Source organism: Acomys minous (genome assembly GCF_964271855.1).
Source record: "Acomys minous genome assembly, chromosome: 6".
In the NCBI taxonomy this organism is placed as follows: domain Eukaryota; kingdom Metazoa; phylum Chordata; class Mammalia; order Rodentia; family Muridae; genus Acomys; species Acomys minous.
The window spans coordinates 66,667,270-66,695,217 of NC_140487.1; the positions used below are offsets into that span (position 1 = coordinate 66,667,270).

The 27,948-nt window shown below is 39.9% G+C and overlaps 2 protein-coding genes across 2 annotated transcripts in view; both read right to left on the reverse strand.

The window, feature by feature from the left end:
* MGAM (maltase-glucoamylase) overlaps window positions 1–27,948 on the reverse strand; it is a 203,059-nt gene that overhangs the window by 5,587 nt on the left and 169,524 nt on the right. The window contains exons 84-92 of the mRNA XM_084785810.1: window positions 11,317–11,450; window positions 11,042–11,076; window positions 10,828–10,944; window positions 9,881–10,029; window positions 9,689–9,773; window positions 9,039–9,095; window positions 8,540–8,664; window positions 7,257–7,345; window positions 4,695–4,744 (exon numbers count right to left, since the gene is read on the reverse strand). Of these exons, the coding sequence (XP_084641936.1) occupies window positions 4,695–4,744; window positions 7,257–7,345; window positions 8,540–8,664; window positions 9,039–9,095; window positions 9,689–9,773; window positions 9,881–10,029; window positions 10,828–10,944; window positions 11,042–11,076; window positions 11,317–11,450 (841 nt within the window). The remainder of the gene's footprint in view (window positions 1–4,694; window positions 4,745–7,256; window positions 7,346–8,539; window positions 8,665–9,038; window positions 9,096–9,688; window positions 9,774–9,880; window positions 10,030–10,827; window positions 10,945–11,041; window positions 11,077–11,316; window positions 11,451–27,948) is intronic.
* Window positions 20,424–27,948, reverse strand: part of MGAM2 (maltase-glucoamylase 2 (putative)) — a 55,647-nt gene continuing 48,122 nt past the window's right edge. The window contains exons 29-33 of the mRNA XM_084785812.1: window positions 27,649–27,745; window positions 27,012–27,124; window positions 26,018–26,143; window positions 24,482–24,610; window positions 20,424–20,676 (exon numbers count right to left, since the gene is read on the reverse strand). Of these exons, the coding sequence (XP_084641938.1) occupies window positions 20,434–20,676; window positions 24,482–24,610; window positions 26,018–26,143; window positions 27,012–27,124; window positions 27,649–27,745 (708 nt within the window). The 3' untranslated portion in view covers window positions 20,424–20,433. The remainder of the gene's footprint in view (window positions 20,677–24,481; window positions 24,611–26,017; window positions 26,144–27,011; window positions 27,125–27,648; window positions 27,746–27,948) is intronic.

Below are 27,948 nucleotides of genomic sequence, written 5' to 3' on the forward strand. Positions count from 1 at the left end.
GTGACATAGTTCCCATGTACCAGCCACGACAAATTTGATGGTGTCTGTGATGGATAATCCTGATTGCCAACTACATCTGGAATCAACTACTCACCTATGAAATGCTTTCTGGATTGGATTATTTGAAGTGGCAAAACCACCCACCCTAAATCTGGGCCATACCTTCTAGTGACAGACCACACATAAAGGCAGAAGCAAGCATTTTTCTTTTTCCCTGCTTGCTTTCACTCCTTCTGGCAAATTTGTCCATCCCCTTATGAGGCATTCCTTTTATGGTATTAGAACCTACTGCTGTGAGATCCAACATAGACTGAGGACCAGTTGAGACATCCATTCTCACAAACTGAACAACTTCCAGATTCTTGGCTTTTCATTCTGAAGACAGTTATTATTGGGCAAGGTGGGCCACAGCCTATATATCACTCTAACAAAGTCCTTTTATATGTGTGTTTTTGGAGGCACGCGCGCATGCGCGCGCGCGCGCGTGTGTGTGTGTGTGTGTGTGTGTGTGTGTGTGTGTGTGTGTTCATTCCATTACTCCAGAGAACCCTAATATAATGCCAAAGATAGATTTATGAACCAAGAAAGGATCTGTAAATTATTTTTGATGTATTCTTACTAATTATTATAATAAGGTATCATTATTTCTTTTTTTTTTTTCAGATGAAGACATTTAGACTGTAGGAAAGGATGCCATCCATTTTCACAGGGCTAAGTGATATAGATGGTATGTTGGTATACTTAATACAGTAGCATATGAAACTGTCACTGAATTAAGAAAGTTTACAAGGGACATAGTAAATTTCCTAAACCATGATCTAGTATTTAAACATCAATATGAGTTAAAATGAAATCAATTATGAGAGGTTATGTAATTAAAGCAAAATGAAAATCATAGCAAAAATGCCATTCGTGTTAAGGAAATGGAAGAAAAGCCACCTTGGGAATAGAACAGACATGAAAAGCATTTATGAGGACATGGAAATTGAGAACTCTTGAAGGACAATTAGAAGCAAGGTGAATGAGACAAGTAATGAGGCCAATTAGACAAGAACTTAGTTTGAGACTGATCTAAAGACAAACAACCATTCTGTGAAAAAAAAATCAGGGAGTAAAAAAGTATGCTTGATTCTGATGATAACATCAGAAAGAGAAATAAAAATATTCCATTACATTTTGAAGAACTAACAAAGTCAATGAAATGATGTATGACTGTAATCCCAGCCCTTGGAGAGGCTAAAGTGGAGGCATTGTGCATGAAAACCTGGTGGGCGACATAGAAAGTTCAAAATCAGTCTGGGTAAGAAAGGATGAGATCCTTTGTCAAATTAAATGAATAAATAAGCAGCTAGAGAGATGGCTCAGTGGCTAAAAGCATTTGCTGCTCTTCTGGAGGACCAGAACTTAGTTTCCAACACCCATGTCAGGCTCACAGTCACCTGTAACTACAGCTTTGAGGCATCTGAGACCTTACTCTGGTCTTCTCAAATGCCCCATACCAAATAATATTTTTTCATTAAAAATAAATAAATAAGATATCTTGTTACTGACTGGGCATGCAGAACCAAGGAGAAAAAAATCAAGAAATACATAATGTGAAGAAAATAATTAGGCTGTAGGTTATTGATTTAGAAGAGTTGATTATTAAATTTATTTCAACTTGGAAAGCTACTTGGTAGAAATATTTACACTACAGAAATGAGCAAATGCTACATACAGCCCCACCCCCACCCCCACACACTTCCAAGCTGGTTTACCAGCCATAGTGGCATCAATAATAATCACCCAGTCCCCAGAGAAATATGGGAGTTTCTTTTATCTCAGGCTGATCTTTAGAGTAGGGGAATCTATCACATATTATAAAAGATTTCATTATTATCACCTTATAATAATAAGAAATTTTAACTTTCGAGTTAGGACTTATTTAAAGGCACAATAATGTTATAAGAAAGAAATGCTAGACAAAAGTGTCTCTTAAATTCAATAATGAAGCCAGGCAGTAGTGGTACAGCCTTTAATCCTAGCACTTGGGAGGCAATGGCAGGCAGATCTCTATGAATTTGAAGCCAGCCATGTCTACAGAGAAAATTCCAGGACAGCCAAGGCTACACAGAGAAACTATGTCTCAAAAAACAAAACACCAAAAGAATCAATAATGAGTTAGCAGAAATATAAGACAAAACCAGGACCTACTCATAAATGTCTTTATGTACAAGAAACATTTTGATAGGTAAAGTATTCAACCCTACTACTGCTAAATCAAGAACAAAGAACAGAACAGAAGGAATGAACTAGCACTCTAAGTTTTATACTTCATGTCAAAGAGGCAGGAGGTGCCATAGCTTGAACATAACCCCTGGGCCCAGATCCGCCCATCATAGTGTTCTTCTTGTAGGTTTCTAGGACCTTCTGGATACTTCCATTTCCCCAATCTCCCATACTTCTCTCGCCTACAGTCCCAATAGGATGTCCTCACCTCTATCCCACTTTCCTGGTAAGTGAAGACTTTCATGGGACATGACACGTGCACGAAGCATCAAACCCCTACCCAGATCTAGCCAATGGACAGGGCATTCTCCACAGTTAAGTGGAGAGTGGGGTCTGACTTTCACATGAACTCTGGTGCCCCATATTTAACCATGTCCCCTGGATTGGGAGGCCTGGTGGCACTCAGAGGATGGATAGCAGGCTACCAAGAAGAGACTTTATACCCTATGAGCATATACAGGGGGAGGAAGTCCCCCTCAGTCACAGTCATAGGGGAGGGGAGTAAGGGAAAAATAGGATGTAGGGAGGAATGGGAGGATACAAGGGAGGGGATAACAATTGAGATGTAATATGAATATTATCAATAAAAAATGAATACACAGAAAAAAAACAAAGAGGCAGGAGATGGAAAGAGGGTTGTGTTCTGGTAGTCATGTATATAGAGTAATTGTGAATATTATTACATCATAAGATTTATTTATACCTATTTATATGTATATATAAAACTCAGCACAGAATATCCTCACCAAAAGAAAATAATAAAATCTTTCTAAATGGATATCTGGAAGTTCTTCTGCTGTTGAAAAACAAGGCAAACCATTTTTTAAATTTTCTAACCGTTACATTTTTAAGGAGTAAAAAGAAAAAAAAAATCTTTTTGCCCATTATCTCTAAGTTAGTTCAGGTTGTATTCAGTATAAGAATACTCATGAGATATTTTAGTCTCTTTCTTTAAACTTAGCATTTGAATATTTCAAATTAAGCTAGTACATTTTCAAGTGTGCAAGAGCCAGAGATGGGCAGTGGGTGCCATTTTGTATAGTATAAGTCTCAATCATGGTCTCAATCCTGGCCACTGTGTTTTAACTTAAATCTAGATTAACTGGCATGTTATCTGTCATCAGATCTAGGAGCCAGCATAAACGAAGCATGAAGAAAAAGCCAAGTTACCCCATGGATGTACATAATTGTAAAAAAGGACAGAGGGGTACTGAACAAACATCTAACATTTGAAGCACTGTTCCAGAAGGCACAATTGATTTGTGCTACAGTGGCCCATGTGTTAGGACAAAGGATATGTGATAACCAGGTGATGGACTGGACATACAGTGATTTATATAATTCTCAAGGGAAGAAGTTAGACTGCCCATGGAACCCTCCAGCACATGGTGTATTTTAATAGCATTGTTGACTGTAAGAAATCATTCTTGTATAGTTGTCATTTTTTATGTAACCCTTATGCTTTTGCCTTACTGAATGAGATATGCTGACCCACCTTTGCTCCTGGGCTTGATTGTGTATCCTTTACTTTGCTAACGAGAGTCAAGTCAACTTGATACAAAACATAATTTTAAAGTAAGAATTTGGTATTTCCACTTCTAATTTTTAAAGATGTGTTTATTGACCTATGTCCATGTGTGTGAACCTGTGCGAATGTATGTGTACTGTGTACATTTAGGTGCCTTAAGACTTAGCCCAAAATGCATGGATTCTTCTGGAACTGGAGTTACAGGTGGGTGTGAATTGGCTGAAGTGAGTGCTCAGAGCCACATACAGTTCCTCTGCAGAAGCGGGAAGCATTTTTTTTAAAATCACTGATGCCCTTCATTTCTACTTTCTTCCCTTACGCAATCATGAAAACGTCATTCTCAGATGTCCCCCATAATGTTATTTGAGCTCATCTTCAGATCAGCTGACTATAAGCCTGGCAATAGACAAGTGGCTATCTGCAGACATGCGTGATCCAGCCAAGGTCAATCAATGAAGATCAGATCATCTGAACTCGGAAAATTCATGATCTCCATAAACTTTCACTGTCAAATATCTTGCTGGCAATGGGGCTATGAAGATATCAACTATACAGTGGTATTGCATAACAGATCATTTGTGTAACATTTATACTTCACAGTTTTATCAGCCAGAAAACTTCTTATCCATAGAAATAAACTGTATATTGAAATATACATTTCCCCCCAGGGTAATATGAGTTCCAAACTTCTTTTCAAATATTGATGGTATTCTGGTTATGTGTAAAATAAGGACTGCTTTCTTGTTTATTTTAATGTTAATAACATAAATTAGATAAGTACAGGCAGGAAGTATTTCTTCATAAGATGTAAGACACAGTCATTTACACAGCTAGTGGGTAATATCTAATCTGTAGGTAACTGGGAAAACATTTATAAGCTCAATAAGGTAGGTCTTACCTGTGCTGCTATAAAGGTAGCCAAGAAATAGTTCCCCTTTTCATATGTATCTGAAAACAAGAAAAGAATAAACACTTATCTCTTTCAGTTGTAGCAGATAATCTTATGTTGAGTCCAAAATATCCTAAATGGATCTCAATGACTGAGGAGGTGTTCTTCATTTTTCTGAGAAGCAATAAGAATAATAAGCAAGCACTCACCTACCATTCACTAGACCTGGGTTTGATCTCCAACACTAAAGGGAAATGAATGGTCTACCACTTTAATTTCAGGTTATTATCTGGCTTCCCAGGACCACCTGGCCAGGGATGGCACCACCTACAATGGGCTAGGCCCAGCCCCTCCCATATCAAACTTTAATTAACAAAATGTACCCCAGGCTTGCCCACAAGCCGATCTCCCAAGAGTATTTTCTCAATTGAGGATCCCTGTTCTAAAATGACTGAATCTGGTGTCAAGCTGACATAAAATAGCCAGCACAACTATTTGGTAAAAGCAAAAAACAAACAAACAAACCAAAACTCCAAAACAAGTATCACACATGAGAAATCTCTGCTTGAGTTAGATCAGTGTAACATACCCTTCTAATATACTGAATATTGCTGTTGCTCTTGGTCCCTTCTCAGAGGTTGAAAGTAAATCCCTATTGGTGAAGACACCACATACTTTGGACATAAGACTCAGAAGATTTGAGCTGGATCTAACCAGAAAGTCTCCTTCTTGTGGTCTAGCCTTAGTACAAGCAAGTACTAAGTAAACTGTCCAATGAGGGGAGCAATCTAATAGTCCTCTCAGCTGTGGCATTTAGGAGGGAAAACAAGGACCAGCATGGCAAGCTATCACAAAATGTATAGTAGTGGCACCATATCTTCGTGGTAACCAAGACCCATCCAGTTGGACCTCAGGTCCATTCACTAGGAGGGAAATCATACCTGGTACTAGAAACCTAGACAATGACCAGGGGCTAATGAATTCATGCATCATAGAGGAGAAGCCACTGTAATAACTTTACTAGACTAATGTAATTCCTAATTGGACTCTAAAACCTATCCTTATATTAACAGATAGATGTAGCTCATAACCCTCATCAAAGAAGCTTCTTTTTACAGCAAACAGACAAAGCAAAGGGAGAGAGAGAGAAAGAGAGAGAGAGAGAGAGAGAGAGAGAGAGAGAGAGAGAGAGAAAAGAAGAAGAAGAAGAAGAAGAAGAAGAAGAAGAAGAAGAAAAGAAAGAAGAAGAAGAAGAAGAAGAAGAAGAAGAAAAGAAAGAAGAAGAAGAAGAAGAAGAAGAAGAAGAAGAAGAAGAAGAAGAAAAGAAAGAAGAAGAAGGAAGAGGAGTAGGAGGCAGAGGAGAGAAAGAAAGAAAGAAAGAAAAGAAAAACATCAAGCACAACAAAACCCTACACAAATGGTCATAATACAAAGACCAATGCATCATGGCAGCTCAACCTCAGCAGATACATCTATAATGCAACTCAGGCAACATGTGGAAGCAATGGCAGAAAGATTGTAGGAGCCAGAAGGTAAAAAAAAAAAACATGCTGTGAAATCGTTTCTTATAAAAAGGAAAAGAAGCTACATTCATGATATCTAAAAAATATGCTGCTTAAACAATAATAACACCAATAGACTTGCTAGCAGAGGAAAAGAAATCTCGTGAGGTTTCACCCCTAGAAGAAGGAGAAGAAGCACATGCTACAAATGCCTGTGGACATAGGAAAAATTAGATTCCCCTAGGGATGACATCCCTAATTGATTATATAATACAAATTATATCATTTCAGCCCTGAAATCATGTACACAACAAGCCATGTGAAACAGACTCCATGGTTTGTGTGTATGTGTGTGTGCGTGTGTGTGTGTGTGTGTGTGTGTGTGTGTGTAGAAAAATAAGCTACAATTTCATGAAGTGTGCCAATTTGTAAGATCATATGTTTTGGTCTGTGATAATAGTAGTAACAGTGAGAGCAGGCTAATAGCAGCACGCCAGTATTCTTGAGAAATGCCTGAGCAAGAGGGTGCTCTGATGATAATGATGGGTGCCAGTTAACTCCAACAGGATAAGTAAAAACCCAGCTAGAAGACAGAAAGCATACCAAGTATTAAGCATCCTCCTGGAAATCCTTAATTCTTACATTCTGAGTCACCAAGAGTCTCTCGAGTGTACCAACTTATGAAGAAAAAGACCTGAGTAGAGCTGTGGCCCATGAGGATGAATGACTTCATTGTCAGTCTGACATTTGCATCCACACTGTTTTATCAGAGTGAGAGAGTTCTGTGAAGATAGATCACCCTGAATCTATCATGTCAGGATCATGAACTTATAAGCCTGAGGAACCAATCACTACAGTAACTTGCAGTAGACTATATAGGAGCAAGCAAAGATTCAGAAGTTCCCCCAACACCATTGGCCTATTGGCAGCAGTCAACACAGAGAACACCATTATCTTATTGGCAGCAGCCAACACAGAGATGGGTTGTTGGGTCCCACCGGTAGAAGCTGAGCTACTATAACACAGTTGCTCTGAATGTCATGCCTGCTCTCCAGGTGTTCCTACTTACCGATGCTTTGTCCATCATCCCAAAACATCTGACCTTCAGCCTTCCCAGCATCATCCAAAGCAACGGTCAACCCCATAAAATTTTTTCGACTACAAAATAAAGAAGTCATTTTAACTTGGTCGTGGGTTGAAAAAGTAAAAAAAAAAAAAAAAAATCTGCTGAAAACATTCCTTATCCAGAAACGAAAGTCAACATATTAAATATGTACAAAAATGACAAAAATAGAGCAAGATAAAATTTAAGATACAAACCAACAAAACATTTAAAGTTTAATGATGTGAACTTCGCCTTTGAAAATTCACATATGCACACTTTCTAGCACTGCACTAGAACAACAATATGGTGTGACATAAATTTCTTATATATGAGCACATAAAGGGAGAGGAAGTCCCCCTCAGGCACAGTCATAGGGGAGGGGAATAAGGGGAAAATGGGAGGGAGGGAAGAATGGGAGGATACAAGGGATGGGATAACCATTGAGATGTAACAAGAATAAATTAATTAAAAAAAAAAAAAAGAAAATCTCAGAAAAAAATAAAACTTCAACGGCCTTCAGGCACCAGGAAATGAAGCCCAAACTACTTAGGATGCTATTCACAGCCTTTCATGGGCTATCTGGACTGTTTTAATTTTACCTACCCAACCAGTCTTTTATCTTTACTTCTTTAACCCTTGCAGAAAATCTCTCCCTGATTTCACACAGACAAATCCTATCTATTATGCAAAAGCCACCTCAGGTGTCTGTTTCAGATAAAATGATACTTTTCATCACAGGCTGACAGTAGACTGCTCTTCTGTGGTTTTTAAAATATGCTTCTTGACATGTTTTGTGTGAGTGTGTGAGTGAGTGTGTGTGTGTGTGTGTGTGTGTGTGTGTGTGTGTGTGTGTGTGTGTGTGTGTATGTATGTATGTGTTGAGATCTCTTGTTTGAGTTCACCACAGTAAGCCCAGAAGTGATGGCTATGTTCCTGTGCAGCCACTGCAAGGAAAGGTGTTCGCTAATTAATACTCCTCTTTTCAATAATGTGGAAAGAAAAACAGGTTTCTATTTGCAAAAGAATTTTGCTCAGAAGAAAAGAAGTGTGCTCTTGACACAAGAGCACAGGTTAAAAAAAATCTCCCAAGGACCGGCTTAATGAACTGGCCTTCTAGATCCTATCAGGAGGTGCCCACAGAATTCAACCGATGGAACTCCTCAGCAATTTGGTGTCTGTGTAATGTGGTATTTATCCACTCATCCTGGTAAAGGGCCAGCTCATCATCAAACACGGCTTCCTCATACCTGTAGTGAGTGTTCATTGCAGGCTCTTGCCAAGGCAGGATGTAGCCTCCTCTGACATGAAGGTTAATGTGGTCCAGAGGAGCAGGAAGGTCTCTCCATTCACCTAATGATTCTTGGCCGATTCCCTAGAAGGAAGCATATAAATAAGAAATGTTGACAGGTAAATCAACTAAATGACTTACATATTTTACTAAAAATTCTTCCATTACTGAGCATGTTGGAAGACCAGAAAAGTACTGTAAATATGAGGGGGGGGGTGTCGATTTTCATTTTTGCTTAAACTTCTGAAAACCTAAGGTTTTCTGTGTATGTCTAGAAAAGGTATTGGATGGACAGTGGGAGATATAGATACTCAGGTGTTATGCTGATCCCCACTTACATAGATTTGGTTAGAGCCAGAAAGGTTGGAAATTATTGCTGGAAATTTAGGAGAAAGTTTTAGCCACTGCTCTAGCCTGCACAGAGCCATCTGGTTCTTCCTAAAAGATTTCCAACTTACCGTGCTATGGTCATACCACCGGGCTCTGGGGAAATAAGCACGGACCTTATATGTGTTCTGAAATATAAAATCAGCATGTTACTATGAAAATCGCAACTGGGAAGTAATATTTATCTTTAAAACACTTTTTTTATAGAATTAAGAATAAGATGAAATTTTATTTTCTCAGAGATTTGAGAAATCTTAATGAGTATGCTTTGAAAAGCCCTCTTCAAATATACGAAAAATAATGCCTTAATTTAAAAAAATTATAAAAAAATAATACTAGATCACAGAATTCTAAAATAAAAGAAAAACAGTGTTCAAGTGTTTTCATTAATAAATATCTTGCGGGTAAAGATCTCCTTTTCATGTTCCAGAAAGTTTGAAAGTTTGTTTGACAATAATGAGTAGGTAAGACAGGAAAATGGTTAATGTGGGTTTTGCCAGGAGATGTTCTTAGTAGGTAGAGACATCGGCCAGCAACATGGAAAACTTGAGTTTGATCCCTGCAGGCCACATAGCAGAAGAAAAGAACCAACTCCTAAAAGTTATCTTCTAATATCTGTACACAAGCACCCACAAAGCTCAATAATTTTTAATTTAAACGATTTTTCAGCATCTTTGGATCAGGTGAATGTAAGGGGCTAGTCTATAAATTAGAAACTCACATTTTGAAGAACGGGGCTGATCAGGATGGCTGGACCCAACATGAACTGGTGGTCTATGACCCATGTGGTTCTGTCTTCTGTGAACCTGAAAAAATCCAATATGGAAAACTCATCCTTGTGCTTACAACCATGCCAAAGTGTTAGTTACAAACATGCCCCGACCCACTGTTTGGGAAAGGAGGCAGCACTCACTCATGGAGAAGAGGTCTGACGACAGTGCTTCCTTCGGCATGGGCTTTGTGCATCAGGGTATACAGATATGGCAGCAGGGAATATCTGGTCCTCAAAACTTTTCTTGAGTACTCCTCAAAGACTGAATCCCAGGCCACAGGATCTTGTCTCTGAAAGGGTGAGAGAGCATGTAACAGCAGGTCAGCTCTTCATCACTGATCCCAAGGGGTTCAGAAGAGGATAGCTGGACACTTACTCCATGTGTAAGCCAAGTGTCACATCTCTAGTCATTTCTAGCCTATTCTTTTTTGCTCCCTCTGTCACCTATAAAACCAGTGTGGATGCTACTCCTCTTTATCACTGATTCTCAGGCCCCTTCATAATCTAGCTGTGGCTTTGTGCGTTTGTAAGGTCTTAGCAATAGGCCCCTGTGTAGTAGTGATTTATCACAGATGGTTTGAGTAAAATACCAACACAATATTCTTTCAAGCAAGGAAATGTGTTATATGGTAGTTCAGTGTAGGAGCTAGAAAATGTCTTTTCCTGCCAATAATGCTTCCAAGAACTGAGGAAAAGTGTACTATTAAGAGTTATTTGGGGCTGAAGAGATGGCTCAGAGGTTAAGAGCACTGTTTGCTCATCCAGAGGTGCTGAGTTCAATTCCCAGCAACCACATGGTGGCTCACAACCATCTATAATGAGATCTGGTGCCCTCTTCTGGCGGGCAGGCAGAACACTGTGTACACAATAGAGAAATAAATCTTTTTTAAAAAAGATATTTATAACCTTGGGGTTCTGAACTTTGTGAATATTCCAAAACATGGATGACTTGGTGGTCTTCATTAGTTGACAGGAAATAAGAATAACACACTTGTAATTTTGAATTCTGAATTGTAGTTTTGAATTACACTTGCTGTGATTTGACCTTTCTATAATAATATTTGTGGCACGAACAATGGCTGCCTCACCTTCGTCCCAGCCGTGTTGTGGTTCCTGGAGAAAGGATAAAATGCTCCCAGCTGCATCCAGCGGATACACATCTCATACTCAGCATCTCCAAAGAACCCACAAATGTCTGCCCCTGTCTGAGAGGCAGCAAAATCCGGTTATCAACTGGGTATTCTTTCAAGACAGACACAGATAATAACTCTGGATAAGGTACAACAGCCCAACGTGACTTACATAAGATATTCCAAAGAGGCTGAACTCCATCATGCCTGCAATGAAACAAAACAGCCATATTAAACGAAGACAACCTTTGAGTGGGAGAGAGGAAGTTCAACCTGACTATCTATTTCATTAACAGCCCAGGGCCATTCCTGATGAGCACACACTGACAGAGCATTCAACTTTTCTCGACTTTACCACCAATCTAAATACACAAGGTATAGCCAAATAGTGCACACTATAGTTCCACTCTCACTAGGAGGGAAGGCCCCTGGGCACAGCCCACACACCGATGATGGACTTCCCCAGCTGGTCCCAGGCCGCTGTGTTGTCTCCCAGCCAGTGTCCTCCCCAGCGTCCAGAGGAGGGGAATGTGGAGCGCGTGATGACGATCCCCCTCTCTCCTGTCACCTCCTGCACGGCTCTGGTTGGGGACATAAAGAGGTAGATTTGACGATGACAGCCACAGAATTTCACTACAGAGTGGTGGCTGAAGCTCTGGGCACAAAGCAGTAGAGCTAAAGTTGCCCTGAGAGTCAGAGAACTTCTTCCTGGAAAGAATCTAGAAGTGATGATGTGAGTCACAACCAAGCCCACAGCACAGTGCAAGAGCTACACGTTAGCATCTCATTCTTAAAAGGCCCAATTCACTGGTTATAGGGAGAGGTCAGAAGATTCGGTGGAGTGAGTGGAAACACAAGTATTTATAGACCAAATCCTCTACTCCAGGAACACATCAATCAATTCCAAATCTACCATTGCATGGTCCCCATGAGGGAGGTGTTTTTAAGTTCTTATTACTATTAGGAAGCCCAGCACCGGAAGTTATGAAGAATAATTTAAGGAATATGTAGATAGGCTTGGGATATGAATGGTAGTATACATATATTATTAACATTTTCTGCTACATTGGACCCTGCTGGGAAGGTCGAAGTCTGGCATTACCGGATAGCTCCTGAGCTTGGTGCTGAGATGACAGACTTCCTTCCTCAGCTGGGTTCCCTCCTCTCCCCCTAATCTGGGGAAACCCAAGATCTTCTAAAGGACTGTCACATAGCTTTTCGGGAGACTGCAGGTACAATCCTTTCCTGATAGGAAACCTATTCAGTGTGCACCAGGGATTCCTGGAAATACCCTGCACACTAATGAGATGTTTTGGTGTTTTGGCTGTCAACCAATGACCCATTTCCATATCTCTAACCATATCTGGAGTGTTCCCCATTGTCCATAGGATAATTAAATACTGTCCACCCCCCAGACTGTGCCTCTGCATGTAAATGAATTATCCCTGGCACCCCTAACCCTTGTGAAACAAACATGTTCACCCTCAAAACTCCTCCCACTGCCCAAGGTTTATAAGTCCCTGTTTCACACTAAATAAATGTACTGCCATCATCTGTTTCACCAAAACTGTCTGAGACTCATCATTTATTCTGGGGAAGGAAGGGATCCTCTCCTCCTTGAAGAATTCACTGCTGGACCCCTGGGCTTGGCTTCTGTCACCCTTTAGCAGCGAGCTAAGTGCTCATCTGTGGAGATGAGTCTCTGACTGTACCAGGCACAGGTGTTTGATGAATACTCTGCCCTTAGCCTAAGGGAAATATTCACTACCAGCTATGGAACTCCCAAGTCTGCTGCCATCTGGTTCCTGCAATCTCATCAAAAAGAGCTAATTGTAACACATAGTGAAAAACACTTTTCCACACCCCCAGTGAGATAGGGAGCCTGTGCACAGACCTCGCTCTGAGTGCACTAGCTATTCCTGAGAAAAGCAGAACTGATGTTCCATCAGCTCCCGCCTGGATGCTGACAGTGCCTGCACCAGCCCTCAGAAGAATGTGCACTCCAGATGCCGCACCAGGAGGCAGCAGCAGGGAACACAGGGCACTGCTATGCTTTGAAAAGCAAGGTATGTTTTACACACGCAGGAAAAATACATAAAATGCCTTTAAACAGTTATATAAACATGGTTTTTATGTATGTACCCATAGACAGGAAAAAATTGTGTCAAAGAAAAAAAACAAAAACAATGGAACAAAAGAAGTATCTGAGTGTGTTTTCAATACAAATGTTTGCTAAAGAGATCAGTGGGCACAGACAAGTGCTCACTTACTGAAAGCTTTCTGGTTAACAAATGCACTCAGAGGCTGACAAAAGAAGATGTTTTCACACACACACACACACAAAGGAATAAAGTCCACTGGCACAGCATGGTACATTCATGCCTACTCTCTCTCGCCTCTCCCTCTCCCTCTCCCCCCCCTCTCTCCCTCTCTCATACATACACACACCACATACACGTAAATTAATTTAAGTTTATATTCAAATATCCATATATATGCATATCTAAGGGATTTGACAGTTTGAGGAGGATGTAGGTCAAAGTCAGCAAGAGCAGTTCAAGATCAAGTGCTAATGAAATGGTGAAAACAAGAGACGGGCTAAGTGCTGCAGTACTTCAAGCATTTGTGGGTTCATATGGTCCTTTAATAGTAATGAGAACCCAGGGCGTTCTGTGGTGCTGGCTAACTAGGAAGTGGCATTATGACTGTGACCCACCAATCTAAAACCAAAGCCCAAAGCTATAATTTTGAGCCACTTCTAGAGCAAGCTTTAATTAAATACTGGCCAGGTTGATGGACTTTGGCCAAGTGCTCATAAAGGCAACCCCTCAAGGTATCTACTTCCCGCTTTCATCCAGTAGGGTACTTCATCCTGATGAGGTACTTCCTGCCTCCCTGCCTTCCCCTTACGTGAGATAAAACACATCCAGTGCAGTTGGGTCAACCAAATTTGCTCAAGAGAGACCATGTTACTTGTTCTAAGAACACCAGGGAAGATCTGTCTTTGGGCAAGGGGCTCAGAGGTTGGAAGCATTTTCGTTTTATGAATTTCTTACACACAACACATCTTTGGCTCTCATAAAGCTCCATGGGAAACTAAGAAATCTGAACTCCCAGTTTTGTTAAGAAGTATTTTCCCCAAAAACATCTTAAATAGTGTATTCTAACTTTAGTCCTCAATGTCTATTCTGATGGGACCATGACCCTGTGTTTTGATTCAGATCTCAGACAGGGAATGAGAAAATTTTTCCACCTCTAAAGAATTAGTTGCCTAAACTCCAGCACTGTTGTTGGCAACATCATAGGTACTAACACTGTGATTTCACTTGGGGTAAAACATTTGGCTCACATTTTAAAAGTAATTCCTGAAGGACTAGAACCATAGAAAACTTTGTAAAAAGAATGCACATTCCTGCGTATCTTAAACACTGTGTTGCCTGAGTTCCAATACATTCCCAAAGAAGAGCCAGGAAACAAGGTCCTGTAACTGTGCTGGAAGGAAAACAAAAGTGAGAGTGAAATGTAAAGTTGTCCTTTAGTCTCCTAAATTTGTGTTTTCTTCACCTTGGCAAACAGTAAAGAGGGCAGGCATTCAATGTGGCTGGAGTAGGCTTAGGGCAGTCATCTCCCATCCTTTGAACTGACTTTTCTTAGAGTGTTTTCTTTTCAAAAAGCTGACGTTAGGAAACTTTCTCCTCCCCTTTGAAATGTAAATATTTTTAGCTAATTGTATGGGATTTAGAATGAAGAATGTCTCCCTCAAAGCCCAAAGAGTATTCCTTTGAAATGCAATCACTAGGGGAGGTAGAAGCTCCACCCACTCAGGCTCTAAAGAGGAATGCAAGGCAGCCTTCAACCGGGCTACCTTGGTTCAAGCAGGGAAAACCAGCTCCTCTCTCAAAGACCAGAGAAAGTACATTTTCCTTTAATTTATGACAATTAGCAAAAACAGGTGGCTGACATTTCCCCCACCCCAGGACTCAAAAACTCTTAGATGTTTGTTTTCGATGTTCCGACTAGAGTTTGGTCTCTCTTCTATTGTAGTATCTTTGAATATATTTTCCTCTTTTCATCACCTTTGCTTAATGAGAGTTTATTTGAGAAATCCTCTGACCAGTGATTGGTTGAGCACTGGATTGATTATATTATCCTGTAGATGTCTAGATGTCTCCAAAGAAAGGGAAGGAGAGGGAAGGGAAGGGAAGGGAAGGGGAGGGGAGGGAAGGGGAGGGGAGGGGAGGGGAGGGGAGGGAAGGGGAGGGGAGGGGAGGGGAGGGAAGGGAAGGGAAGGGAAGGGGAGGGGAGGGAAGGGGAGGGGAGGGGAGGGGAGGGAAGGGAAGGGGAGGGGAGGGGAGGGGAGGGAAGGGAAGGGGAGGGGAGGGGAGGGGAGGGAAGGGAAGGGGAGGGAAGGGAAGGGAAGGGAAGGGAAGGGAAGGGAAGGGAAGGGAAGGGAAGGGAAGGGAAGGGAAGGCAGAATCCAGAAAAGTTGCTGATCAAATAAGAATCAAAACAATAGCCAAGCCTATGGACAGTGGAAGAACTATAATTTTTTTTTATTGGAAATGTTCAATTTTCAACGATAACAACAACAAAAAACACTCATAAATGAAATTTAAGAAAATGTAATATACATAAGAATAAAAAGTAGACAATGGAAATGTTGCTAAAAGGACTTGGTAGAGAAGGAGTTTAAGTAAGATGTTGTAAATATGTTCAAAGAGCTAGAAGAAAGCATGAAATGTATAATCTGCCATATTACCAGGCAGGACAGAAAGATGGGGAAATTACAGAGACAGTGAAAGGAATCTCCCTTGGATGAAAGTCAAGATTTCCAGTTCAGTTAAAAAATTTGCTATGGCAGTGGCCTATATAGAGACAATATTGTTTTTATTTAGAGGTATTTTAAATAAAAATTAAGATAACACTGGGTCATGCTTAAGACCTAAGCATATAGGACCCTGAATAGAACTTCATTGCTTTCCCATATGTGAGCCAGAAATATTTAGGAATCTCACAAACAAGATTATAAACTATGCTTACAGTGAAAATATATCTTAACTCCCTGTACCAGCCTTTATCTTTGCTAACAGTATCAAAAATATACTCACTCATAAGTGGGTCTGGTCTGGGACCACCCGTACAGACTGTGCACATCATAGTGCCGCACTCGGGAGCCATCTGGAAGGATCTGCTCGCTCTCCATGCACAGCGTCTTGCTGTTGAGGCCAATATTCCTGCCTTCCACATCTGAGGGGGAAATAATGAGTTATTTCCCACATATCTTGATTTATATGCTGGCATGCCTGTCATAATTCATATAATTATTTGAGATTTTTGTTATGTAAAAAGACAATATCCTGTGATTTTATAATTAATTAAGGCTAAGAAGAGCATGGGAGCTGGATAAAGTATCCTCTTTTGCTCCAACTTTAACTTAATGTGCCAGCTCACATCGCACCAAGACAAACTTTGATGTTAGGACTGTTCCTTCCACTAGATGGTAGTGTTCTCAAGGGAATAAATAGATCTTGTTCAGCTTACTTCCGTGTTGGTGTTTCTAAATCTTTCTGGCTTGTCTGCATTTGACTGACAAATATTAAATTAAGGGAAGATAGAGGAAGTGCGTGGTGGATGGATGCATGGACTGATGGACAGATGGACAAAGATGTAACCAATAATCTAGACATTAAGAAACCTGTATTCCAGTTGCTGATAGAATGCTTTTAGGAACTTCATTTCTTGGGCTTCTTTGTGCTAAGAGGACTCAATATTCTGAGATGGCTTTGACCACAGCCTCTTACTGCATTTTCTGCTAACATCAAGGAGTATCTTTCATGAGGTATTTGAACATGGGTAGAGAGTTGAGGAACTAGCTTTTTATTCTTTAATCAGAAAGACCTGTATGTTGGGGGTGTGTTTAAAACTTTGGCAATGAATTTGTAGTCACCCATACAATCAAGTGTATTGCTTAATTTCTTTTATAACACATCCTGTCATTATTTCTGTTCTTACTTATGTACTTAATAAATCTACTAATTCACATATATTCTATTGTATTTGTGGATTTTATGTCATGTCAAGAGTGTGTTTACCCCTCCCCTCCAAAAATGTTGGCTTCATGTGAAAATAAGAGGAAAAAGAGTCTTGAGTAGGAAAGAAGTCATACGTGGCATGTAGGGTGGCTTATTGAGAAGTTCATTGCGGCAGCCCGAGACAGCTCCATCCACAAAGTTTGAAGGCTCATTCATATCCTGAAGTAAGCAAGCAAAGAAAGGATTCTGTCACATCCAGGGCCACATGTCCTCTCTACATAGAACTATGACCTCAAAGAAATGACTAATTTTTTGTTTACACAACCTACTCCTCTCTTTAACACTGACATAGATCAAAACGGAATCTAAAAGGCCACATGAGCTCAGAGGAGAAGTAACCTTTCCAGTTTCCCTTCTCAAATTTGTGGAGGTTACATCATCATAGCAAAAACATTGAGATAACAGGACCCAGAACCTAATGAAATATCTTAATCTAGCCCCTACTCAACAAGCCTGTTTTTATGTTTTGAGTCATAGATTATTTACTTTGTTTCTATAGTCAGTGGTCATTATAATTCTTCCTGTACCTTTTCTTATGGCGCTAGCATGGCTATGAGTCTGTTACTGGCATAGGCTGAATAATACACTGAGCGGTTGTAATGACTCAGAAGCAAGGCTGGAGATGAGACTGCACATTGTGGAATGTATAACCCAATCGTAAGGAGTGAAGGCCCGGAGGGAACATTCATTGTCTTCCACTGGAGCAAAAATAAAATTAGTCTATCTCAAATAAAAACACAGGCAACACCAAGCACTGGGAACCTGCTATCCATTGTTTTTGGGTTACCTAAAAATAGTTTTCTTTCTGTTAGAGTAGTAGTTCTCAACACACAAATGATCCTTTTACAGGGGTCTTTTAAGACTTTTGGAAAACATAGATATTTACATTATAATTCATAACAGCAACAAAATTATACTCATTAAGTAGCTATAATGCTATTTTTATGGACGAGGGTCACCACAACAGGAACTATATGAAAGGCTCGCCCATTACGAAGGTTGAGAACCACTGTGTTAGAGCAAACATCTCATAGTTTTCAAAAGCTACCTGACAACTCTTCACCGTCTTATTTGTTTGAATTAATTTGTGTTTTTCCTCAAGTTTCCAGTATGCTTGTATATCATGAAGATTCAATATCCAGTGAGTCCACAAAGCAGCCACAGGACTCAAATTTGTCTCTGTGCGAACTGTGAGCTTCTTCTACTTTGACCCAGGGTCTAGCAGCTATTCAGAGCTGGCCTAGAACTTGCTTAGGGTTTCAGGGGACTAGATGTGGGGGTGCAAAGAATGAAACTAATGAATGTGCTTCCCACCCCTAGAAATACACAAATGGTATAGATGTCTCCCAGAGACATCCCAAGAATCCCAGCTCTGAAAACCTGTGTGACACACATAAGAACAAGATTGTTAAGACATTCCCTCAGGGTAGTTTGTATTAGTCCAATGGTGAATGTCTTTTGGCTCTGCTATTGCTAGTCTTAGGAACTAAATTACTTTTCTTTCATTTATCCAGTCCTAGCTGCCCACTCCCCTAGTTTACAAACTGTCTCCCTGAGGTCTGACCACTCATGTGTTCAAAGAATTAAAGATGCTCTTACTATCCACAGCCCATCAAACTTCAAGCTCTTCTCTGGCTCCCGAGGATTTGCATGCAGCTCTTCTATCTCTTTCTTCCACCATGCAGCTGTGCTGTTACGCAGGAAGTCAGGAAAAGCAACATAGGCCCTGTACAGCTGGAAGAGCAACACCTACTTTTATGGGAAGGTCTCCTCTGATCTAGAAATGGGAATACTAAAGGCGAAATAGGAAATGGGCAAACCTTCGTTTTTCTGCTGCTGTTGCTGCAGAGTTTAAAATGGACACAAAGATGGAGGTAGAGGGGAAAAAAAGCCCACTAAAAACCCCATTTAAGTATAGGACTTGTTTTACGATTCAACATTAACCATGGGCAATATAAACCTAGTAGTCAGTATCTAAACACCCCAGGGAAAACGAGCTGCATGATGACCAAGCATGTAGGTTTGATGGGGCAGAAGGCATGAAACCAAGGACTTTCTTCCTTCAAGCATGTTGGTGCTGCCTTTGGTCCTTGAGGAATTCATCAAAAAACATCTACTTGTGATAGTTTCCTACTTGGGAAAGTGTTCTAGATTCTGGTGCATTATTTTCAAGCAACATTATATTTGAACCACAAACTACTAGATGCATATATGAGAGGTTTCATGGTAATTTTCTTTCTATATCCTTCCATTTTGGTTGCCTGTCAGATTTTTCATTTGAGCATTTCCTTGTGCTAAAACTGACCAACAAGTGAGAGGACCCAAGTTAGAGCTACTTAACAAGAAGGGGGAAGCTGCTCGTCCACTCAAAGGAAAAACAAGTGTTCAGACTGTTAGGGTGATATTTCCAAAGTTCCCCTTTCAACTTCACCTTAACTTGAGTCTCATGGTCGAGAGACTCATCCACATTAACATTGGGCAACTCTGGCCAAACCTAGACAAAAGTAAAAAAAAAAAAAAGAAAAGAAACCTTTAAAAGTCACTGCATGCAACCATGAGATGTTTCACATACACACAACTCTACAAATGTCTCACTCTTTGTCATAAATTAAACTGTAAAAGCTGAACATATGGAATTCACCCAGATAACAATGCCCAGGGGTTCCTGAATTATTTCATACATTTTCATACTTGAACTGGAGTAATTAACTTGGTTTTAAGAGGATCTTCTGCACAATAATATTCCAAATGATTACTTAACTCTCATCTATATTTTACTTTTACCAATCCTATTTCTAATTAGCAGTACATTAATTATATACACTTAAAAATCACAGGAGAACACTTAATTAACACTTACTAAATGCCTAGAAGTGTTTCAGAATCCATATAGTCTGAGATTTCAATAAGAAATACTGCTTGCTTTCTTAGAACTCACAGAATTCTTACTGCATTAGTATATGATACTTTTTGAGGGCAATGACACCAAAACATTTCCTATAACAGCTAAACCAGTTACGAAGAGCATTATAAGAGGTCAGATGTAACTGCTCATGTCTTGAAGTACAATATCCAATGGATTAGATAATAAGACAGTGTTCAAAATGATGAGAGCACATGCCAGGGCAACAGACAGAAGCACAATAGACATAGGAGAGGGAATTTGAATCTAAGAGCTGCTATCATCTGGGGTCCTGGAGTCTGCCTACATCACCATTTATACCACACATATAAGATGAGCACTGAGGCCAGAGAAAGGAATCCAGAGTAATAACATATATAGTTAGTGATTTCTTTAAAAGTCTAATTAAGCATCACAGGTCAAGGGTGAAGGTTTGTTTAGAATTTATGTGGCAGAGACATGGAGCTTCGAGCCCTGATGGATTATTAATGTTTGCTTAAAAAACATTCATGTCAAATATGAATAGGGTGAATATAAGATTATTTATAAGCAATGGCAGCATTACACATTTTAGAGAATTTGACCTGTAACTTTGAATCTAATTCCTTCTTGTTTTGTGTTGTATTCATTATCCTGCACATGTTTACAGAGTTTATAGAAGCATATAGTGAGATGAAGATTACATGTATCTTTCTCAAGTCTTACCTTGCCCCAGACAATGTCATTGGAGTCAGGCCATTTGATGAACACATTGTTTTCCTGTCCTCGAGTGAATGTGAGATAGTGTGTCTCATTTCCAGAAATGGCTGGGTCCTGTGGTGAGAGTTTTAAAATCACAAATATTTTGAATGAAACATCTCCAAGAAAATTCCACAATATATAGTGAAGAAACAATTAGTGGCTCAAGACATAATATTAAATATTTTAAAATAATTAGATGTCTTTACTGAGTATATAACCAAAATCAGTGAACAACATTACTACAGGTACCCAAAGGAAGACACATAATTCTTAAGAACAATCTCTTTCAAAGAGAATAAAAATTTATATCAATAAGTGAAACTTTCTTTACTATAGAAACAACCTACCCAGAGCTATAACTAATATAATTATATAGGACACAGGGTTTCCAGAAACTTAGATACAACATAGCATAAGTGATTTTTTTTCTAATCACACATAAATCCATTAAAAAAGAAGAGGTGTGGGGAGATTCTATAGTTAATATATATATTATATTCAAGAAATATATTTTGTTTGGTTATAACTGGAAAAACAACTCCCAGGGGTAAGCCAGATTGGAAAGACATTACCTTTAAGAGGAGGGACCATATACGGCATTACCCCTGGGAAAGCAAAACACTCTATTCTGTGACCCAGCTTACATCTGAAGTGGCCATCCCCACAAACTGCATCTCACAGTGACCCAGCTCATCTCTATGTCATGTTGGCTCATAACTGCCATGCAAAGCATCACTCTCTGAAATTGTAGTTTTCATACTTATTTCTTGATTGTCGCACCCCACTAGAACAAAAGCTGTCTTAAGAACAGTCTTACTTACTAATCCGTCGTTCCCTACATCTCTACAATAATCAACTTCAAGCATCAACATTCAATAAATACTTGAATTAACAAATGAACAAAAGCACTAAGCTAAACCATTCACGTGCAGGTGACTAAGTTAGCTGGCATTTCGGATCTGTTTGTGAGTTCAGTGAAACAGAAGTAAAGTCCTAGAGCTTCATTATTTCTGAAGATGATAGATGATAGGGTGTGTTTTGGGGGGAAGGGCGGGGTCAGGGTTTTTTGAGATTTCATTTTAATTACAACATTTCTCCCTTCCCTTTCCTCCCTCCCAGGGGATATATCTACAAACCAGTCCCACAGCCAAGGCTCAGGGAGTATTGCAAAAGAGTGGATGGAAAAATTTTAAGAACTAGAGGATCAGGAACTTTACCGTGAGATCGTGTTGCCTAGTACATCAGAAGCTATACTCATAAAAATCTCACCAACATGACCACCCAAACATAAACTGAACAAGGACACCAACAAACATGCCAAACCACCCAGGGCTCCCTGAAAAGGGATGAGACTGAGACACAGCTGGACCTTTGAGGTAAGCCAGACCCAATGTGACGTTCTATTTGTTGCATTCAGTGTTTCTTTCCACAATTCTCACTTCAGAAAAAAAAAAAAACTAGTAAACGGTAATCCAAAGACACTAAGCTATAAAAAAATAAAACAACATTTTATCTCTTTAAGGCATTTTTACTTAACTTTTTTATTTATTTGCTTAAAATTTTTAAAAATATATATTTAAGGGGTCACAGAATACTTCCAAAATGTACAAGTGGGTTTCCTGTAGCATCATTCATTTTCTCCCAGCAGTACTATTTTGGAACCACAAAGACAGGGACCAAAATCAGAACAAGCTGGAAACTTATATTGCTAATCCCGCTAAATGGGAACAGCTCCGAGACTGGCTGAGATACGAATGTCTATGCGTAGACAGGGCTACATGTTGGTCACAGATTCTCTGTGACTTATTATTAGAGGCCATTCTTAGAATGGAATGAAGGAAGATGTGCAGATGTCTTACTTCTGCTCATACAATGAGCAGAGAACCAGCATTAATTGCTCCTCATACAATTATAATGTTAGAACTGTATAAAGCTTGTGAGAAATTATGTTTTCAGAACAAAAGAACCGGACACTGATGCTGGATCAGACCTGACAGGATTCATTCCTCTCAGCACACTGCACACTGAAATCCTGCATCCTCCAGGTTCCAGCCCCAGGAGCCTCAGTTGCTGTCACCCATCAGAACTGGACAGCTTCCAGAACAGCGGTGTAGAAAGCATCTGATCCCAATTGGTCCAGCATTTCAGACTGTCCCACACAGGACTCCTATTAAGCCTAGAATTTCTCAACATTTAGAAAATGGACCCCAAATGCTATCCCTGGCTTATTTAACAATTTTCCCTAATTTGGGAGGGGGGCTTTAAAGGTGTTATTTGCCCTAAACCATCCTGAAGAAACCTTTAGAGAAAGACATCTCATTTCCTCTAAGGGGAGTTGGGTAGGTTTCTGCTTGCTCTCTTGGGCTACAGATGCTTATTTTCATCAGGAGGTGGTTATAAATTATTATTCATTTTATACACAGAGAAAACTAGATTGGAATCAGGGATGTCTCTTTTCCTCTATCTTTCTTTCATAGGTAAGGAGATAGGAGCTGAAAAAGAGAAGATCTACAAATATTGAGGGAGGAGAGAACAAAAGATAGATTATTGAATCTACTCAACTCAAGGCCTTAATTGTTACTCACAAATAAGGTTATTTTCAATTCATTGGTATAGGATTTTGCATATTGATGCAAATCATGGTCATGTCAAAAACTAGTCTAACTTTATAACAAGAATGTATATCCTAGTTCTAACAAGTAGATATGATTCTATAGACACATAAGGTAAAATACTTAAATATGGTCTTCAAAAGCCTCAGGACCTACAGAATATGGCATTTAAAGATGTTTTTTTTTTCCAAAGGTTCTGTGACAACAAGACAAGTTAACTCCTGGCAACACCCAGCCTACCCCAAAGAAGATGATTAACATCAAAGGACCTCCTTTATGCAGTTGGCTTCAAATGTGGTAACCCAGCCACTGGGGAAAATGTCCTCATTTCTGGCACAGAGAGAATTCTGCCTAAAAATGGGCAAGCTTAGATGCAGGCAGTGTCGACAACCAAACTCTGCCAAGACAGGGTAAGCAAGTCCTCAATAGTTCTTGCCTCGCAAGTATCTCTGTCAGAGATATTGGGCCAGAAAGCTGAAGATGATCCTTGAACATTATAGAGAGTGTTGACTATTCAGGCAGTAAACTGTCTCGATCATTTTTTTTTTGGAAGCTGCTAACCTGCATTTTCGGTTACTTAAATACTTAAATACATTTCAGGTATTTAAGTTTTATTCCTTCTCAAGTCTCTGATGGGGTTGAAGACCAGAAAGTTCAGTCTGACAATTAGTCTTAGTTGGTTAGGAGTTAATATGTTTTTAGATCAAGATAGATGTTTTAAATAAATAGAGTTGAGATAAGATAGATATTGATTTTCATTCAGAAATTTAGACCTGACAAGATAGGAAAGATGCTTTCTTCAAGTTTGACAAATACAAACAACCGAATCACTATGAATGTAGTAAAATGTATATAATTCCTGATTGTCTCATGGTTATTCCTGCTGTATGTAGTTTATTTTATTCATGTGTAGTAATATAAATATATATATGTTAAAAAAGAAACATAATAAATTAAAAATTTTTAAATGTTGGTCAGTCCCCTGGAGGGGGAGACCTGGTGGCACTCAGAGGAAGGACAGCAGGCTACCAAGAAGAGACTTGCTACCCTATGAGCATATAAAGGGGGAGGAAGTCCCCCTCAGTCACAGTCATAGGGGAGGAGAGTAGGGGGAAAATGGGAGGGAGAGAGGAATGGGAGGATACAAGGGATGGGATAACAATTGAGATGTAATATGAATAAATTAATAAAATATATTAAAAATAAATAAAAATTATAATTAATTAAAAATAATAAATAATAAAAATGTTGGTCATAATACCTACCAGAATGAGAACGAATCTCATGCCATTTGCCTTCATTTCGTTAATCAAGGAACTGAGATTTCGAAAGCTTGGGCTGAGGGTGAAGTCCAGCTTCCGGTCCATGTAATCGATGTCTACATGCTGGACATCCTACAGGAAGCAACAGGCAAGATGCTCAGGGTACTGCAGCCAGTGCTCTGCAGGCGCCACCCCTGCTTGCTGACCCATCCTGGCCTCCTTGTAAATTCCATCTCCTAGCATACTCCTCTGCACAGACTTTTCCCTTCCACATGCTGAAGTTGCTTTCTGATTCCTGCTCACAGCTCATTTGCAGCCATTCTTCATCTGTTCCTTTAACTGCTGTTCCATCTCTCCATTCCCTTCCTCAGTCCCTTTCCTCCCAGCCCTTCAAATCTCAAACCTGGTGAGCCCATCAAAGTGCTGACTTAAATGTCCAAGGAGAAGCAGTGAAACTCCCCTTAAAAAATGAATGTAGATATGGCTGTTTGCTTGTCTGTTTCTTCAGTAGCTCTTACTGAGTTTATTCACTACAGAAGTGTGTTGTTTTATAGCTGCCTCCACACAGCCCCAAAGGAGGAGTCCGCACTTGAAACTTGCTAATACTGGTGATACAGAACGAAAGGTAGAGTAGCTAATATTCAGATAAAGAAAGAAAGCAAGCTGCCTCATTTTACCTGTAATGTGATAGTCATCTGTATCATCTTACGGCTCTGGGTCAAATGCATCTAGAGATACACAGACTTGTAGAGAAGCCAAAACTAAGAGAAGAATGAGCCAGTGTACTGATAGTGCTGATGGTGTGGGTGAGTGAGTTCTGTGGATTTGTTCATCTTGCAATTTTCTTGTATTTTCTTATCTCTGTTTAACAAGTATATCACACATGTATATAAAAAGGGAAGAGTGCAGCTTGTACCTATGTGTCAATTACCTTCGGTAGAAAGATCACCTTATTCTTATTCTATAATTGTTAATTTCCCTGCGAGATCTTAGCAGGTGATCTAAAAGCCAAGAAAGAGTACTAGAAAACTGACGACGACGTAAGGAGAAAAGCACTCCACGTGTGTGGTTCTGCTTCTTGAAATCAGCTAGCTACGTTTCTCAGGTTTTACCCAGGGAGTTAGATTATAGGATATGCATGTGTGTGCTTTAAAGAAGGCAAAGGCTAGCTCTGCGACTTCTTCCTTTCATGTTCTCATCTTTCCCAGACATCCATTTCTGAGTTTCCAGAGTGATGGCCTGAATAATCCATAGCTAGTGCACAATATCTTCAATGCCAGGCAGTGAGTACCAGTGTCCTGCAGCCATTCCAATGCCTGCTGAAGGGTACATACATAACTCTTTGCCAGTAACCTTACAAATCAAGGTTTAGCATGCAAAAGGGTAGCATGCAAAATGTTTAAAATGTAAAGCATCCTACATAAGACTATCTCCACAGCTACTTTTCTTCTACTAAAGTAACCACAGCTTTAATTTATGTGAATCGGTTTTCATTTCACAATTAATCTAAAGAACAGAAGCAGAAGGAGAGGTTCGTACATAGGGCATCTGGGCTGCCATCATTTCCGCATATAATTCAGCAATTTCAACATCATTCTGATATCCATAGCGACTCAGCTGGAAACCTAAGGCCCAATATGGAATCATGGCTGGCCGACCAATCAACTGGAATAAAAATAAAATGTGAATTACTGCAACTTCATCCTTACGTGTTGGATTCATCCTCTCAATCACCATGGCACACCCCACCATTATTTTAAAAGGGTCCCCTGGAGGGGGAGACCTGGTGGCACTCAGAGGAAGGACAGCAGGTTACCAAGAAGAGACTTGATACCCTATGAGCATCTACAGGGGGAGGTAATCCCCCTCAGGAACAGTCATAGGGGAGGGGAATAAGGGGAAAATGGGAGGGAGGGAAGAATGGGAGGATACAAGGGATGGGATAACCATTGAGATGTAACAAGAATAAATTAATAAAGAAAAAAAGGTTTGCATTAGTTTAAAATATTGCAAGTGAAATAAATGGATTCTATTAGATTTCTCAAGAAAGAAATTCAGTCAAATTCTGAGTTCTAAGTGTTCTCACTCAAGATAAATGAGGAAGTCAAACGTAGAACAACCAGGGAGGTGAAGCACAGAAACTATGTGAGGTTTCCTCACACTGCTTAGCCAGTATTCCAGAAACCTGAGGCCTCCATACTAACTTCATTAGAGACTCTTCAATAGACTACTGAGTGAGCAAGCGATCAAGAGAGGCATGGGCTATTACTGTGGCGTCAGTGCCTCATAACACCAAAGTCTGCGGGGTCAGCTTGAGTGAACGTGTGAATGAGGTCTACAAAACCACTGTCCAATAGAAAAAGGAAAGGCTCCTCCTCCAACAACTATCTTAGGTTGCAGGAAGAATAGCAACCCTCTCATGGGAGTACCCATGAGTGAAATAAGCAAAAGACTCTTATCTCAGTGCTAAGGACATGAAATCAATAGGCAACAAACACATGATAGCTTATCAGTGAATAGACCGGTTTCCGACCTGGGTGTATTGCTGAGTTACGAGTTCAGGAGTCGGCCCCAGAACCATATAGAAGTCCAGAATCCCTCCTGTGGTGCGGTATGTCAGGGCAGGGGTGGGCTGGAGTGACACATCTGTAACGATTAGAAAACGCCAAATTGGTAAAGAGTTATAAGTCACTCAGATAATCGATCTATCCTGAAATTTGCCATTTTCACCCTTGTGCCTTTATATCCACCTCCTCTGGAAGGTGCTCTCTTAGGCAATGGGCCCGAGATTGGTTCCATAGCAGGAGGGGAGAGAGTAGAAGAGCCATGGAGAGTGGGAATGGGAAGATACAAGTGAGGGGATAACAATCAGGGTTAAATACTTCCTTATCAAAAAAGATACACAATCTCAAACAACTCATGTCACCCTGAGGGGGCAAAAAAAAAAAAAAAAGCAGAAGTCCCACAGAAAGCAAGGGGCTATGGATAGGCAAAATTTTACATTTTACTATGTGTTCTGGAGTATTTAATATACCTTGAATAATTAATGGATAAACGAAAAACAGTATTTTTCTTGCCCTTGAATATCCTTGTTTCTATTAACATCCTCGACTCCGAAGGGGTGGTCACAGTTGTCTAGGGTGGCGTGTGAGTGTGCATCTCCGTCTTACCCATGGCATTGCTGTTCAGCAGGAGCACTCCATGGGCATTGCTATCATCTTCCAATGCCATATAATAAGGGTGAACACCATAGGAATTCTTCTGGTCCTGTAAGAAAGAACTACAGGGTAATTACAAATAGAAACCCCAATAAATTTCATCCATATCACAAAGCAAATAGTGAACCCATATTGATTGCACCCACCAGTCATATCATTCAAAAAGTCTTGTTTGACCTTGTCTCCAACCCCAAGCAAAAATGTGTGCCCTCTATACCCTGTGCCCCTTTTACTATTATATAAATTTATCTT